General features: G+C 35.0%; 1 protein-coding gene across 2 annotated transcripts in view; it reads right to left on the reverse strand.

The window, feature by feature from the left end:
• The window catches only part of LOC128242662 (probable ATP-dependent RNA helicase DHX35), a 213,508-nt gene extending 197,802 nt beyond the window's left edge, over nucleotides 1-15,706 (reverse strand). For both annotated transcript variants that reach the window (XM_052959902.1, XM_052959903.1), the window contains exons 1-14: nucleotides 15,566-15,706; nucleotides 14,575-14,708; nucleotides 13,974-14,066; nucleotides 13,684-13,761; nucleotides 12,511-12,615; nucleotides 10,841-10,902; nucleotides 10,370-10,439; nucleotides 9,859-9,918; nucleotides 8,344-8,387; nucleotides 8,005-8,073; nucleotides 6,763-6,859; nucleotides 5,075-5,106; nucleotides 3,076-3,163; nucleotides 1,974-2,070 (exon numbers count right to left, since the gene is read on the reverse strand). In XM_052959902.1, coding sequence (XP_052815862.1) covers nucleotides 1,974-2,070; nucleotides 3,076-3,163; nucleotides 5,075-5,106; nucleotides 6,763-6,859; nucleotides 8,005-8,073; nucleotides 8,344-8,387; nucleotides 9,859-9,918; nucleotides 10,370-10,439; nucleotides 10,841-10,902; nucleotides 12,511-12,615; nucleotides 13,684-13,761; nucleotides 13,974-14,066; nucleotides 14,575-14,708; nucleotides 15,566-15,596 — 1,060 coding nt within the window. In that variant the 5' untranslated portion in view covers nucleotides 15,597-15,706. The remainder of the gene's footprint in view (nucleotides 1-1,973; nucleotides 2,071-3,075; nucleotides 3,164-5,074; nucleotides 5,107-6,762; nucleotides 6,860-8,004; nucleotides 8,074-8,343; nucleotides 8,388-9,858; nucleotides 9,919-10,369; nucleotides 10,440-10,840; nucleotides 10,903-12,510; nucleotides 12,616-13,683; nucleotides 13,762-13,973; nucleotides 14,067-14,574; nucleotides 14,709-15,565) is intronic.
• Nucleotides 15,707-15,940: the final 234 nt, after the last annotated feature.

Consider the following 15,940-nt stretch of genomic DNA (forward strand, 5'->3'; position numbering starts at 1 on the left):
TGTGAAAGGAATAAGAAACTAGAATACACAACTTTGTCTTTGTATTTGACCTAGAGACCATGTTTTAGACCAAAGAGTATCCATATTCACACCGGTCTTAAATATCTTGCTGACAAATATTCTGATAAAATTTCATGAAGAGTGGATAAGAACTGTTTCAATTATGACACAGAAAATTAACATGAAAGTTTAGTTGAAAATGAAAAAGACTGAATAACCATTAAACCCAGAGCAATGTGCCATGCCACACAAGAACATGTTATAAATAACATATCTTTTATATGCAAACTTTTATTCAAATATCTTTAACTTTAGTTTAAATATGCCAAGGTTGAAGATTTTGCATGCCACCAGCAACAACAACACCTAGTTTATGGCAATACCTCAGCATTTTTTCTATGAAAGAAGAGGCCCATAAGGGCCTATGCTCTACTGGCATGACATTTTATTTTTTTATCCAAACCATGTACATTCTAGTATAAGGCAACACTGAACACACAATTGAAGGGGAGCAATCGGTGAACCATATGTTTAACAAGGAACAAAGGGACAATAATACATAACTCTCAGTACAAGTTGTCTCCCTTAGAGTATACTTTCGCTATGGCTGCAGTATTTCAAAGGCAATTATCCAGTCATGCATGGGGGATCTGGCTGGTTAAAGTAAGAAACCAAGCTCTCATGGATAACTAACCACTTTGTAAGTTAGATTGAGATACAACCAATCCTGAAAACTGTATCACATTCACAAGCAATTCTTTACGGATGCATGCATAAACACCGGACACCCACCATGGCACAAGCTCTTTTGGCATTTAACCCTTTAGCACATAGACAAGTGGCCAGATTACACCTCCCAGTCAATAGCCATCTTACTGATAAGCAGTCCTTATCTGTATAGGTACTTTTCAGGATATTCGAAAATGAGCAAATGAATACAGCAGTATGACCTTAAAATCAATATTACTCCAAATAATTGTTTCCAAATCTTTTTTATGTGAATACATTTTTTATAGGTAATTAATTTATCTAATAAATAGTGTCAATGATGAAATATAAAATTCTTTTATTTCATCTCTGAATGCATTTCCAAGATGGAATTGTAACATTTCTTTGAAATATCATAATTGCTTTAATCAAAGGGTAATAATATGCTGGGATTGATCTAAATTTTATTACCCCTATCATAAAAAAGACACATCTGGATTAAAAAGCCGACAATTGATGTTCTTGTGTATGATACACAGAAATGTGGCAGGAATATCCGGTGTCATCCAGCTGAGAGATCCAGTCCAGAGTGTCTGTTTAACTTTATTACCCCCACATAAAATTCTTTACAAAAAGAAAGCCGATAAATGTTTTCCAAGTAATGAATAAAAAAATCATCAAACGCTTGCACAAATGTTGTTTACTTGACCTATTTTACGACCGGAACCATGCTGGCCATCGATTAGCTCAGCAGAAAATTTACTCATCATTTTCTCAGCTACTTATTGTTTCTATTGTTTGTAACACAAAATATTATTTACAAATAATTATTATTTTTATTGATTTCAATGGTAAATTAAACTGACATAATAATTTCATTGATTCACGCATCAATGTTTTGGGGGAAATTCCATACTGTACAGTACTGCCATTCCTCGAGGTTTTATTACGTCACAGTAGGATCTCACACCTGTGATTGGCAGTATAAATAATGACCTTCAAGTTTTAGCAGACGACATTTTCGAGGGAAAATCAATACACAAAAGGTTAATCTTCAGCTTTATAAACATCCGGGATATTGTTTACAAAAAGAAAGATGCAATATTGAAGTATTGAAATGACCCTATTGAAATATGCGGGAGATGCGGTTACATCCAGTAGTGTATAGGGTCGGCCAGATGCGTTTACATCTGCTAATGAGCTATGTCGGCCTATCTCGTATACATGCGCTAAAGGGTTAATAAGCTTATAAAAAAGATTCTCACTATAGACAATGCCGTTTATGGTGATGGAGGTTTCAGCTATGTTTGTCGCCACAACAATCTTCCGACAGTTCTTGGGTGTTCTCTCAAATACCTTCATCTGAAAGTAAAATGTAATTGTGTTACCTGCTCGAAATATCACCACTAAGGGTCTAACAGAATTTTTGTTGGCAACAATTTTTAAAATGTGAATGAAACTGAGTTATTTGTGGTAAATTCAGGAATAAACCCCAAACACCAACTCAGGCAAATACAGATTTGGACATAATTTTGTAAATCCAGGCCTAAAATGATTTCAAAGGCATTATTAACACTTCACTCAAATAGAGCATTGTCCGTCCATTGTGAATAAATGATTAACAATAGAGCTATAGTTTGATGATATGTTATCCTTAAAACAAGTATTTTGTTTATATTTAGTTTCTAATAATAATTTGGCTTCGATGTCTGGCATAGATTAGACCCATTAAATAGCTACAGAGCTAAAGATTAGGTTATGGGTCAAAGGATGTTTTACTCCCAGATTTCATTCATAGAAGAGTATTTTTCACAAAGATTCCTATCCCAAAGATAATTTTATTCCAAGATTACATTCCAAAATATTATTTTACTCCCAGATTTCTTTAATAAACTAGTATTCTTCTCCAAGATTTCTATCCCTAAGATAATTATATTCCCAGATATTTTTCAAAAAAAGTTTTTTACTCCTAGATTTCTTTCCCAAAGAGAATTTTCTCCTAGATTTTTTTCCATAAGAATATTTTTTTTCGCAGATTTCATTCCCAAAACAGTTTATTTCCAGATATCTTTCCCAAAGAGAATTTTACTTTTCTTTCCCAAAGTTTATTTTTTCCAAGATATTTTCTCAAAGAGTATTTGATCCCAGATTTCTGTCCTCAGAGAATTTTATTCTCAGATTTCTTTTCCAAAGAGAAACCTACTTTTTTTCCCAAAGAGTATTGTATTCCCAGATTTCTTTCCGATAGACTATCATATTCCTTGATTTCTTTCCAAACGAGAATTTTATTCCCTTTCTAATGTGTTTATACACAATTACAAACCAAACATGGAGCTCTATTATTATCCACGCAAGACAAAAACTCACCTGTTCAGCGCCAGGCAGACTGCCATGCATTGGGACAATCTTCATCCTCATGGCGTCTTTCACTTTTACCAGCTTTTTAGCTTCCTCTCTACAACAAAAAGGAATATATTATCTTATATCAGATTCAAAACTTGAAAAACTAGAGCTGTCACAGGAGTGACGAATACCCCCAAATGCCGCCTGGACACAGGAATGGCAAACCATTTCTTTGAAAAGAGGCCATAACTCCAAGGTTACTGAACACTGCATCTTCTTTTATCATGCATGTATTGTTTTATTTAAATCTGTTGAGTAATTAAGAAGTTACACTGCTGACAAGAAAAACTAGCCTTTCATGAGTTATCGTCCGGAAACCGTTTTTCTATTTTTAGTAACAGTGACCTTGACCTTGGCCCCACCAGCCCCAATATCGAACTTGACCTGTATCTTCTGATTTTACACCTGTGTACCAAAAATTGTTCAAATCTGTCTAGCCTTTCATGAGTTATTGTCCGGAAACCGTTTTTCTATTTTTAGTAACAGTGACCTTGACTTTGGCCCCACCAGCCCCAATATCGAACTTGACCTATATCTTCTGATGTTACACCTGTGTACCAAACTGTATCTTCTGATGTTACCCTGTGTACCAAAAATTGTTCAAATCTGTCAAGCCTTTAATGAGTTATCGTCCGGAAACCGTTTTTCTATTTTTAGTAACAGTGACCTTGACCTTGGCCCCACCAGCCCCAATATCGAACTTGACCTGTATCTTCTGATGTTACACCTGTGTACCAAAAATTGTTCAAATCTGTCTAGCCTTTCATGAGTTATCGTCCGGAAACCGTTTTTCTATTTTTAGTAACAGTGACCTTGACCCCACCAGCCCCAATATCGAACTTGACCTGTATCTTCTGATGTTACACCTGTGTACCAAAAATTGTTCAAATCTGTCAAGCCTTTCATGTGTTATCGTCCGGAAACCATTTTTCTATTTTTAGTAACAATGACCTTCATCTTGGCCCCACCAGCCCCAATATCGAACTTGACCTGTATCTTCTGATGTTACACCTGTGTACCAAATATTTTTCAAATCTGTCTAGCCTTTCATGAGTTATTGTCCGGAAACCGTTTGTCTATTTTTAGTAACAGTGACCTTGACTTTGGCCCCACCAGCCCCAATATCGAACTTGACCTATATCTTCTGATGTTACACCTGTGTACCAAAAATTGTTCAAATCTGTCAAGCCTTTCATGAGTTATCGTCCGGAAACCATTTTTCTATTTTTAGTAACAATGACCTTCATCTTGGCCCCACCAGCCCCAATATCGAACTTGACCTGTATCTTCTGATGTTACACCTGTGTACCAAAAATTGTTCAAATCTGTCAAGCCTTTCATGAGTTATTGTCCGGAAACCATTTTTCTATTTTTAGTAACAATGACCTTCATCTTGGCCCCACCAGCCCCAATATCGAACTTGACCTGTATCTTCTGATGTTACACCTGTGTACCAAAAATTGTTCAAATCTGTCAAGCCTTTCATGAGTTATCGTCCGGAAACCGTTTGTCTATTTTTAGTAACAGTGACCTTGACCCCACCAGCCCCAATATCGAACTTGACCTGTATCTTCTGATATTACACCTGTGTACCAAAAATTGCTCAAATCTGTCTAGCCTTTCATGAGTTATCGTCCGGAAACCATGAAAACCAACAGACCGACCCACAGACAGACCGACCGACCGACCGACCGACCAACCGACCGACCAACCGACAAGCTCACTCCTATATACCCCCTCAAACTTCGTTTGTGGGGGTATAATAAGCAAACATATCATCATAAATTTGTATTATTATCTGTCTCCGATCTTTCTTTTACTTTGTCAAACAGACAAGCTAGTCTTATACTAATAAATCAGTCTGCCAAGCAATGCATGAATATGAATACTCTTGAATTATATACCAAGTGGAGTATTTAAATGTTAATAAATATCCACAAAATTTCAACAAATGCACACTTACATTAACATTGATGTCACTGTGTTCACCTCATCCTGCAAAAGTATACATACAAGATTCTTTATTTAGAGTCAAGTGTATAATAACAATAAACATGAGGTAGTTAGTTGTTTAGTAAGCCCAGTGGTTAGCACACTCACTATTCACCAAGGCGACCTGAGTCTGATTCCCACCCTGGGTGCATTTGTTTGTTCAATGGTCACCAAGCCGGACAGGTGGGTTTCTTCAGGTTTCCCCCACAACACAAGACCGGACTCTCACACAACATGCCAACAAGACTGACTTAGTATAAATTATAATAACTTTCTTTACATTCGTTGTAAAAATATAATGCTTAGTCTTACAATAAACATTAGATAGTTGACACTAATTGTTGAATATAAAAAAAAAAGATAAATATAAACCGTATTATATTATGCATAGGACACACTTTTAAACCCCTTATTATCATCTAAAAAAAGCCTGCATCCTTTCTATGCTATTAGGATTTTATCTGATTTTCACAAGTCCATTTCAGGCTGAAAATGTCGGACCGGAGACGAACGCGGTAATGGTAAGTACTGATACTCAGTGTCCATTGAAGAGAACAACTGACGTAGAAAAATCACGCAAGTTAACACACGCAGAAATATATTTAATGTTTACTCTAAAATGATTTACCCGGTATTGAGAAATAAATTGAAAACAAATCATGAGTGTGTACTTTTTTACAAAAGGGACACTACTCACAAAAACTCGATGTGAGTCAGCGCTTTAACTGGATTGAGGTAAAATGGCAACGGAAAATCGGGATATGAGGTAAATATCAATTAACCGTTGTTTGCGAGTTTAACGTTTCGATATTTTACAAAACATTTTGTTGTATTACTGTTTTAAAATAATAATAAAGGAATGTACATACCGCAAAGTAGCATTATTGTCACTATCAAATCTTTTCGAAGGTGTGAAAAACACTCCCTGTCTGTCATTAGAAAAACATCAATAGAACGAACTATTGCGATGGTAATACCGTATGGTTGTTTAATGTTCGCACTTTACCAAGTGTTTTAATACTTATCTGAGGGTGTTGACATTTTGAGAACATTCACGCATACTATAAGACTTATATCATTTATCTTTATGATACACCGTCAGAAGATGACGAAGGCGATTTGAAGAAAAGTGTCATCAGGTGATGGAATAAAACTGTATTATTATCTGTGCTACTGTTACTTTTCTTGTGTATCTAATGCATAAATTTACTTGAAATAAACAACGAAGTACATATCAGTTTGCTATAAAATTTAATATCGCATGGACCTTTGCCATTTTCATGATCCCCCCCCAAAAAAATTGTCAAAACAAATATGGCGGATATTGGACTGACCGATATACGCTAAATTACCGATATAAGACGATCATTATCGAAATACACAAGACAGTTATCGAAATTTGTCCTTTTATACAATGTTTTTTAGTGTTTTTACCTTTGTATCTGTTATAAATATTTAACCAACCTAACTTTTTCGGCTCTGATTTTGACATTTTTCCGCTGTGTCCTATCTTATATATTAAGGGTTTTTACCCGTTTTTTCATCAATTTTTTGCCTGCGTCTTATCTATGCTAGCGTCCTATACATATATATATATATATATATGTACCAAAAAACACATTGAATGGATGAAGGGGGAAATTACACTATGGCGCTTACCATGCCAGTAAGGAAGGCGAGCACATCTCCTTGTTTCTCATTGTTGTGAATCTTCACAATGGTCTCCACTGTGGCCTTCACATAGTCTGGTACTGGACTGAAAATAAAGTTACAGTGCATATTTCTGTAGTTCAAGTGTATGACGTTATCCTACAAGCAATTCATAGGTGATATTAGTTAAGTGGTTTAGGTGTCTTTAGTGCTTTCTAGTGAAATATATGTTTTACCTTTAACCAGAAACTAAGCAAGTTTTTTTCCGCGCAAAGTGTATGTTACTTGAACAATAACTCACAAAAGCCTATAGTGTATGTCACTCGAACAGAACCACAAAAAGAGCTTATAGTGTTTGTTACTTGAACAAAACCTCAACAAGAGCCCATAGAGTATGTCACTCGAACAGAAACACAATAAGAGCCCATAGTTTATGTTACTCGAACAAAACCTCAACAAGAACCTATAGAGTATGTCACTCGAACAGAACCTCAAAAAGAGCTTATAGTGTTTGTTACTTGAACAAAACCTCAACAAGAGCCCATAGAGTATGTCACTCGAACAGAAACACAATAAGAGCCCATAGTTTATGTTACTCGAACAGAAACTCAACAAGAGCCCATAGTTTATGTTACTCAAACAGAAACTCAACAAGAGCCCATAGAGTATGTCACTCAACAGAAACACAATAAGAGCCCATAGTTTATGATACTCGAACAGAAACTCAACAAGAGCCCATAGAGTATGTCACTCAAACAGAAACACAATAAGACCCCATAGTTTATGTTACTCGAACAGAAACTCAACAAGAGCCTATAGAGTATGTCACTCTAACAGAAACTCAACAAGAGCCCATAGTTTATGTTACTCGAACAGAAACTCAACAAGAGCCCATAGAGTATGTCACTCAAACAGAAACACAATAAGAGCCAATAGTTTGTGTTACTCGAACAGAAACTCAACAAGAGCCCATAGTTTATGTTACTCGAACAGAAACTCAACAAGAGCCCATAGAGTATGTCACTCAAACAGAAACACAATAAGAGCCCATAGTTTATGTTACTCGAACAGAAACTCAACAAGAGCCAATAGTGTATGTCACTCGAACAGAAACTCAATAAGAGCCCATAGTTTATGTCACTCGAACAGAAACTCAACAAGAGCCAATAGTGTATGTTACTTGAACAGAAACACATCAAGATGGTTTAGTGAAGAGGGTATGTTACTTCAATGACACAATTCTCGACTTACTCAAGTGAGTAGTGAATGTCGACAGGATGGGTTCTCCCCTCTATGCTCAAAATGGCCGCTGTGTCCTTACTGAAAAACAGATTATCCATATATAAAATAGAACACAAATATTATATGTAATTGTAAGTCAGAATAAAATTAATGTCTTTCACCTTTCTAATGCAATAGATAATGATATAACATAAATTCACTCTACATTATTTTTACTTTGAGGATAATTCCAATTAATTGCTTCCACTGAAAGAAATTGATCTTTCCATTGATTTTCAAACCAATTCCTTTCAGCATACATTTTCTAGAAAATAAATATTCACAAAACTTCAAAATTCAAATATTTACCTAAAATCTGATGATTCATTTCTGTTGAAAAAGTCTTTGATCTCCTGCAAAAAATGGTGTTAATCATTGGTCATTTTACTGGAATACAAACTATTTTTCAAACAAGAAAAAGGTGAAGATTTCCTTTTTGACCAATAACATTTCAACTCCTTCATTTGCCATCAACCGTATGTACATTCAATATGGATGTATCTCTATTTCAAATAAATACTATCCATGGGGTTTGGCGCTAGCCCCCGGCCTCACATTTTGCAACATCACCAACATAAGTGTTAAGAATATAAATCATTATCAAAACAAAGAGCACAAAATGTCAATGCTAGTCTCTTTTTCTTCCATTAATTATGGGTGCATTTTTCATTAAAACACTGAAGGCGGATGATCACGCTCAACATTTTGTTTCAGTCCCTAAAGGGGCATTACTTGACTTATATTAAAGCAAGATTTATGGGCCTTGATCAAGAATGTGTACTGTTACTGGTAACATGTGTACTAAGTTTCAAGAGACCATCTTGAACGTATTTTGGAGCTATGGCCAAGGTTTAAGTTTTTTGACAATGAACACACTGATACCAACAACACAAACCCTATCTTAAAAACGCAAATTTTTTATGGTGAAAATCGATTGAGCTTAAAGTTTCCCTAACCAAAATAAGGGCACTAGACACACAAACAGGGCCCATGATAATGAATAGTCTTAAGTCTTGAGTCTAGACTCATAATATCATCTTCATTAAAAGACAAAATGTTATCTTTATTCTTTCATTTTACCAAATTCACCATCAATGCTTAGATATGTTATGTGCTAATATTAGTGTTGGGAATCGGTTGCAATTTTACTATCGATGATCGGTTCCACTCAAGTAACCGATTATCGATAGTACAATCGGTTTTTAAAATACTAGATAGTACCTGAGTTGTAGTTTTATTCATGTACAGTATTAAACTCTTAATTATTATATGCATATACCTTATGTCTATGATTGAAGTTATTAAGTGTTGTTGTATAAAAAATAGTTCATTTTCTTGCTCATTGTGGCTTTCATCAGCCATTTTGTTAAAGATAACATCTGAACACTTACTAAAATTTTTATTTTTTTTCGATAATCGATTATAACTAAATACTATCGATTGTCGCCGATTTCAGGCCCAACCAATCGATTTTCGATTATAATCGATCATCGGAACATCACTAGTTAATATGTTTGTGTTTCTAGTTCATTGTCGTTTGGGCCATTGCCTTGGGACCCTAAACTGAGTTAAATTTTAAATTTTCGACTTGTCCCTGCAATCTTCATTGTATTATTGAGATCAATAAAACATAAAAAAAAATGTCAAAACAGTAGATCAATATTCAATTGTTAATTGGTGATCGAAGAGAGGACTATTTTTAACATTAACTCCAGTAAATAAACATATTCAGTTTGTCGTCTGCATTATAACTCGCTGTTTATTCCAATGATTCAGCAAAATAGTATGATTCCTCCTTATCTACTGATTTAAAACATACTGTACCTCAGCATTGAGGGTCGCAGAGGCCACAATTACCCGTAAGTCTTCCCGTTTCTGTTGGATCTGCAAGTTATCAATGTTTGTTCTTTTAACATTTTATTACATAGTGTATATCTGACGAAAAAATATATTCCATTTCTGCAATAGCAAAATGATTTGAAAATAATGCATCTACTCTTGATTTCTTTGGATTTTTTTAGCCTTTTTTAATGTTGCTAAAAGACAGCGGACACATCCAGTCACAGAATAATACTTCATTTGAACAAAATAAGACAAAAATATGCAAACAACTGAAGATTCACAAACTGAGGCCACAATTAAAGACATATTTGTTTGGTGTTTTCCAACACATTTTTTAAGGTGTAGGTAAAAAGGTATATTTTTTTGTGTTTTTTTACTTCCTTACAACTAAATTTCGTAACGAAAAATAAATAAATAAGGCTATAAAATATTTAGGGTCACAATATTTTTGTTAGATAAAGTGTTCCCAATTATGAACCAGCTGCTAACTTACCTTTCTCACAAGCCCAAGAATGATGTCAGTATAGAGTGTCCTCTCATGGGCTTCGTCCAACATGACAACACTGAAACATATAACAGGAGTATTCCATTGGGTTATAAATGCTCCTCTGGGCATTGTTCCAATAAGATATCTTAGTCATAAACCTTAACCTCCTATATTTCAATGACTTTGTGGTATATCATATATTTCAATGACTTTGTGGTGTATCCTATGTTTCAATAAATTTATGGTGTATCCTAATTCAATGACTTGATGGTGTATTCAATATTTCAATGACTATGGTGTATCCAATATTTCAATGACTTTATGGTGTATCATATATTTCAATGGATTTATGGGGTATCCTATATTTTAATGACTTTATGGTGTAACATATATTTTAACGACTTTATGATGTATCCAATATTACACTGCCTTTTATGGTGTACCATATATTTCAATATATTTGAAAAAATTTGATACCTGTATTTCGAAAGGAGTGGGTCTTGCATGATCTCTCGGATCAGCATTCCATCTGTCATGCACTGAAATATAACAAATGGATAATGAAAATAAACTGATATGATTCGTCTGCTTTCCTGTTACCGTAGTTGCTTGTACAAAAGGCAAACCCAGCAATAAAGCTACCATGGTAACTATGATCTGTGTTCGTGTAGTCCTGAATACAGTCATCAAACCATACCAGATAGCCAACCTCCTTCACCATCAGATTTTGCAGGCCAAACTGTAAAGTCATCTTTTTTGATATGGGCCTCGATGAGTTTATTATCCTATCCTATCATTGGTGGCAATTTCAGTCAGAGATGGTGTTTTTTATATTATCATATACAAAAAAAGAAGTTATCAATTTTTACCCCTTGCCCATAAACCTAAACTTTTCAAGCAATAAAACAAAATGAACGAGCACAAACCTGGGTCCATTTTCACATACATCTTGAATCTGAGTTTGAGACTCAGGCTCAGAAAAGCGAATTTGCGAATTGATAAATTTTCTTCAATGAAGTAATTTTTACCGAAGTTGTGTATATAATTGTTAAACATGGTATTTGCAACATCTATGGCCAGTTTCATCCTTGTTGCTCTTCAAATAATAGGTGTAGAATCAAATGAAGATTTTCAATTTTGAGTCTCGAGTCTCAAACTCAGACTCAAGACTAGTGTTGGGAATCGGTTCCAATTTTACAATCGATAATCGGTTCCACTCAAGTAACCGATTATCGATAGTACAATCGGGTTTTTCAAAATACTAGATAAAACCTTAAGTGAAGTTTTATTCATGCACATTATTAAACTCTTAATCATTATATGCATACACGTTATGTCTATGATTGAAGTAATTAAGTGTTTTATAAAAAATATTTCATTTTTACTTGCTCATTGTTGCTTTCATCTGCCATTTTGTTAAAGATAACGTCTGAACACTTACTTATATTTTTTTCATTTTTTTTTTTTCGATGATCGATTATAACCAAATACAATCGATTGTCGCCAATTTCTGGCCCAACCAATCGATTTTCGATTATAATCGATCATCGGAACATCACTGCTCAAGACGTTAATGAATATTAGCCCAGCACTTCGCTTGAAGAGAATGAATGCACAAATTATTTCACAAAAAAACATGTTATGTATTCATGTATGATTATGAAAAAAAACTTCTTTTGTTTCACGATCTCTATCAGGTTCTGCCACTTGTATTAAGCATGATGTTTCATTCAAGCTGCACTCTTATAGATTGACATTTTTTACATTTTTGTCTCAGAATCAGCTGATTTTGGCATCAGTTCAGTCATATATAATTTAATTCTAAATAGAACCGAATTGTTCAATTGTTTCAAAAATGACATCATATTTTATTATGTTGAAGCGTAAGTTACAAAACAAGTTATGAAACAACAATTTTCGACCATAAACATGAAAACGCCATCTGATCCTTTGTTAGCCTTCTTATATCACTGGTTTCCAGACATCAAGGCTAATGCTGGCTCATTGCGAGACAAAAAAGTTGTTAAAACGGTCAATCTGTAAGAGTGCAGCTTTAATAAACCATTTGAAATATCTCACCTCCTACCACCGCAGACTTTTTACCACCGTTGAAAGAAAGTGATCAGTAAAATGGTGAACATAAGTACCTTGATGCGAGTTTTGTGTGCATCTGTACAATCGTCAAACCGTATGAGATACCCAACCTCATCCCCCAATAGACAGCCTTTCTCTTCTGCTATCCGGTTAGCCACCTGAAAAGAGAGTGAATCACCCAATGTTATATAATTATGCTCTGAACCCAAATACCATATCATTTCAAGTGGGTCCTTTCCCAAATCTCTAAATCAATAATGTCCAACAAATGTTCCCTTAACTTGTTTAAAAAAATAAGCTGGTTGGTTTAAACCACAGGTAAAAAAAAGGATTTGGTTAGGACAACATCCTTTTCAAAAACAGGAAGGGTAGGTAGGATAAAGCTTTAATGGTTTTTAAACTGCATATATATATTTCTTTAAAACTTTCATGGCCCATAATCTAGGCATTCATGGGTGGATCTTGCTGGTTTTCGAAAGGAACTGAGCTCAAATGGATATCTAGATACTGTACAAGTTTCATCGAGATACAATCAAAACTGAAGACTGTATCGTGTTCACAAGCAATTGTTTACAGACGCACGAACACACAGACGCACGACTGCACGGATGCACATACTACGTACACATTACCATCGCATAAGCTCTTCTGGCCTTTGGCCAGTAGAGCTAAAAAAGGTACGGTATTATATAATATATATATATACATTATTTTTTTAATCAACTGTCTTTAAAAGGTGGTCAGCACCTAATTTATAGGTAGGGTCTGGTAACCCATACCAAAAGTACCTTTTAAAGCCCTACCATGCATGTACATTCTATCAGCCTCTAAGGAAAGGAGCATTACATAATAATTACAACACAAATGAGAAAAGTATTTCAAATTGCTGCAATTTTGCTAGATCCTTTTTTGTGATATATTTGTTTGTCTAATTTTGCAAGGCTTTAAATTAAAATGCTATCATTTACCAGGTAATCTCTTAATAACAATGGTAAATTGAATAGATTTTGATATGAATAACATGTGCAACCAAGTGGATTCGAGAATAATCGTAAACAATTCCATCCTTAAAATAATCTACAGTATGCAAATAATATTTTCACTGAAATGCTGTACGAAAGGGTCAAACATTCTAATGTGTGAGGTGTGCCCATATTTTATGGTTTAAGGTACCAGAAAACTCATGAGGCTTCCTGCAAGTACTATACTGAAATAGGAATACTTACTGTGATGGCAGCCACCCTTCGTGGCTGGGTAATGCCTATAAGGTGACCTTCATCTCCCCAACCGGCTTCCAGCAAGTACTGAAATATGAATTCCATTGTTTTTATTATGATGCAATAAAAATTAGCACACAGGCCTTTTAAAAATCATCCATGGGTCAAATACTTAGGGCACTTTCTTTACATGCATGCAGAATTCTAATTTTAATTCAGGTGCAATTGTGTTACAGGGAGTGGGTAAAATTTAATTCTTGTGATGAAAATTCAATTCTAACACATGGCACAATTCTAACCTGTGGAATCTGTGTACTTTTCCCACAGCCTGTGGATCCAACAATGACAACTGTCTGGTACTTCTCTACCATGTACAGAATATGGTTCCTCACCTGAAAAATAAATAAAGATCCAGAGTTTAAAAAAATGAATCCACCACTCTCATTTTTGGAGCTATTATCACATAGCAAAGGCCACAATTTGCATAATACGCAAAATAGAGTCATCTTACTTGTTGATTTCATGGCGAGATGGTCCAGTACCATTGTATAATGTCTCAATGCAATACATAATATTAACCTATGTGTGCTTACATGCAAAACCTTAACCAGAATTTCTAAGCTGAATTTCTAAGAAATTTCTGCTCGAAAAAGAAAGAGCAATAATTTGCATGATATGCAAGATAGAGTAATATAACTTGATTAATTAGGTGTGTTGGATAGTTGGAAACACATATCTAAAGTTTCAATGACATACATGATGTATTTGCTGAGTTAATGACTTAAAGATGCTAACATGCAAAATCGTTACCAAGGTGTGATGCCGGAGCTGAAGCTAGGGTGAGAAGTATACCTCTCCTTGTTCATCAAATAGTTGAGTTAAAAAAATAATTCTATGTACCTTGAAGATTGGCAGTTTTTGTCTCTGTTGTTCTATAGATAGGGACTTGTTTGGGTTGTACACAGCTGGCTGGGCTTCCCCCTCACGTCCTGATCCCCTCTCTTCCTGAAGGCCACGCCCTGGGGCCTCCTCACCTGAAGGAAATGTACATGTAAAGTATAAGATTTCTTTAATAAGAGTTGTATACAACAGACTGCCATCCAGCCCCCTTCACAACCTGACCCCCTCTCTTCCTTGAGGCCACGCCCTGGGGCCTCCTCACCTGAAGGAAATATACGTGTAAAGTATAAGATTTCTTTAATAAGAGTTGTATACAACATACTGCCATCCAGCTCCCTTTATGACCTGACCCACAATCTTTCTGGAGGCTTGGGGCCTCCTCACATAGAGAAGATGTACATGTTTCTTTTTGAGGGTTGTACACAGTAGGCTAGACCATCCTGTTCCAACCTCCAATCTCCTTTGAGGTCATGCACTTGTGCCTCCTTATTGGAAAACAAATCAAATATTTTTTGGTCAACCACAAACATTTATCTTTTAAATTATTGCAAAATTCTGAAATGGGCAAATTATATGTATTGTGCACTGTGTGTGTAAGTAGCAGACACATTATTTAAGGAACCTAACCAGAGGTTTTCAATGGTGTAGCTTATAGCAAGCCTCTGACAAGTAATGTTATTATACATAATAAACATTTGTGACAGATTGCTAGAGAGACATTGCTTAAACAATGCACCCCTTTGAGGAATCATACTTTTCTATATGCTCGAAATAAACAAGAATATGTTAACGCTTTGTCTTGAGAGAAATTATTTCATCATAATGAAACAAATAAACTTTAACCTGTGACTGACAATTTGTATTAAATCATTAATTGCCCAACATTATCTACACTGCAAAAAACGATTTGATACAAAACGTTCGTCTGTCACCATATCGCGAAATTACATGACATATTACTTATAAAGACCAACAACCAATTATAGTCTACCTGGCTTCCAAAATTTCATTTTTGAACTCATAATTACAAAGTTTTGAACAGTGTCACGTTTATTAACTTAATTTTAAGAGAAAAAATCGTAGGACCAAAAATATCTAAACTATTTCCCGAACTTTTTCGTCCTGTAAAATACTAAAACGTCGTAAAATCTGGAATAGAAAGTACGTCAACACATTGAAAGTTCCAAAGATTTCTTGTGCGTTTTTGTTATTTTGTGTGTGTGTGGTAGTGGGGGGGGGGGACAACTTACCAGGTATAAGAGGTTACTGAGAATTTCTACCCATAACCATTTCGACCCATAGTATATAACATTTCAAGTGGTACTACATTCAGAGGACATTTCGGCCCCTCATTTTTTTTAATGAA

The sequence above is a fragment of the Mya arenaria genome, chromosome 8 (genome assembly GCF_026914265.1).
Source record: "Mya arenaria isolate MELC-2E11 chromosome 8, ASM2691426v1".
In the NCBI taxonomy this organism is placed as follows: domain Eukaryota; kingdom Metazoa; phylum Mollusca; class Bivalvia; order Myida; family Myidae; genus Mya; species Mya arenaria.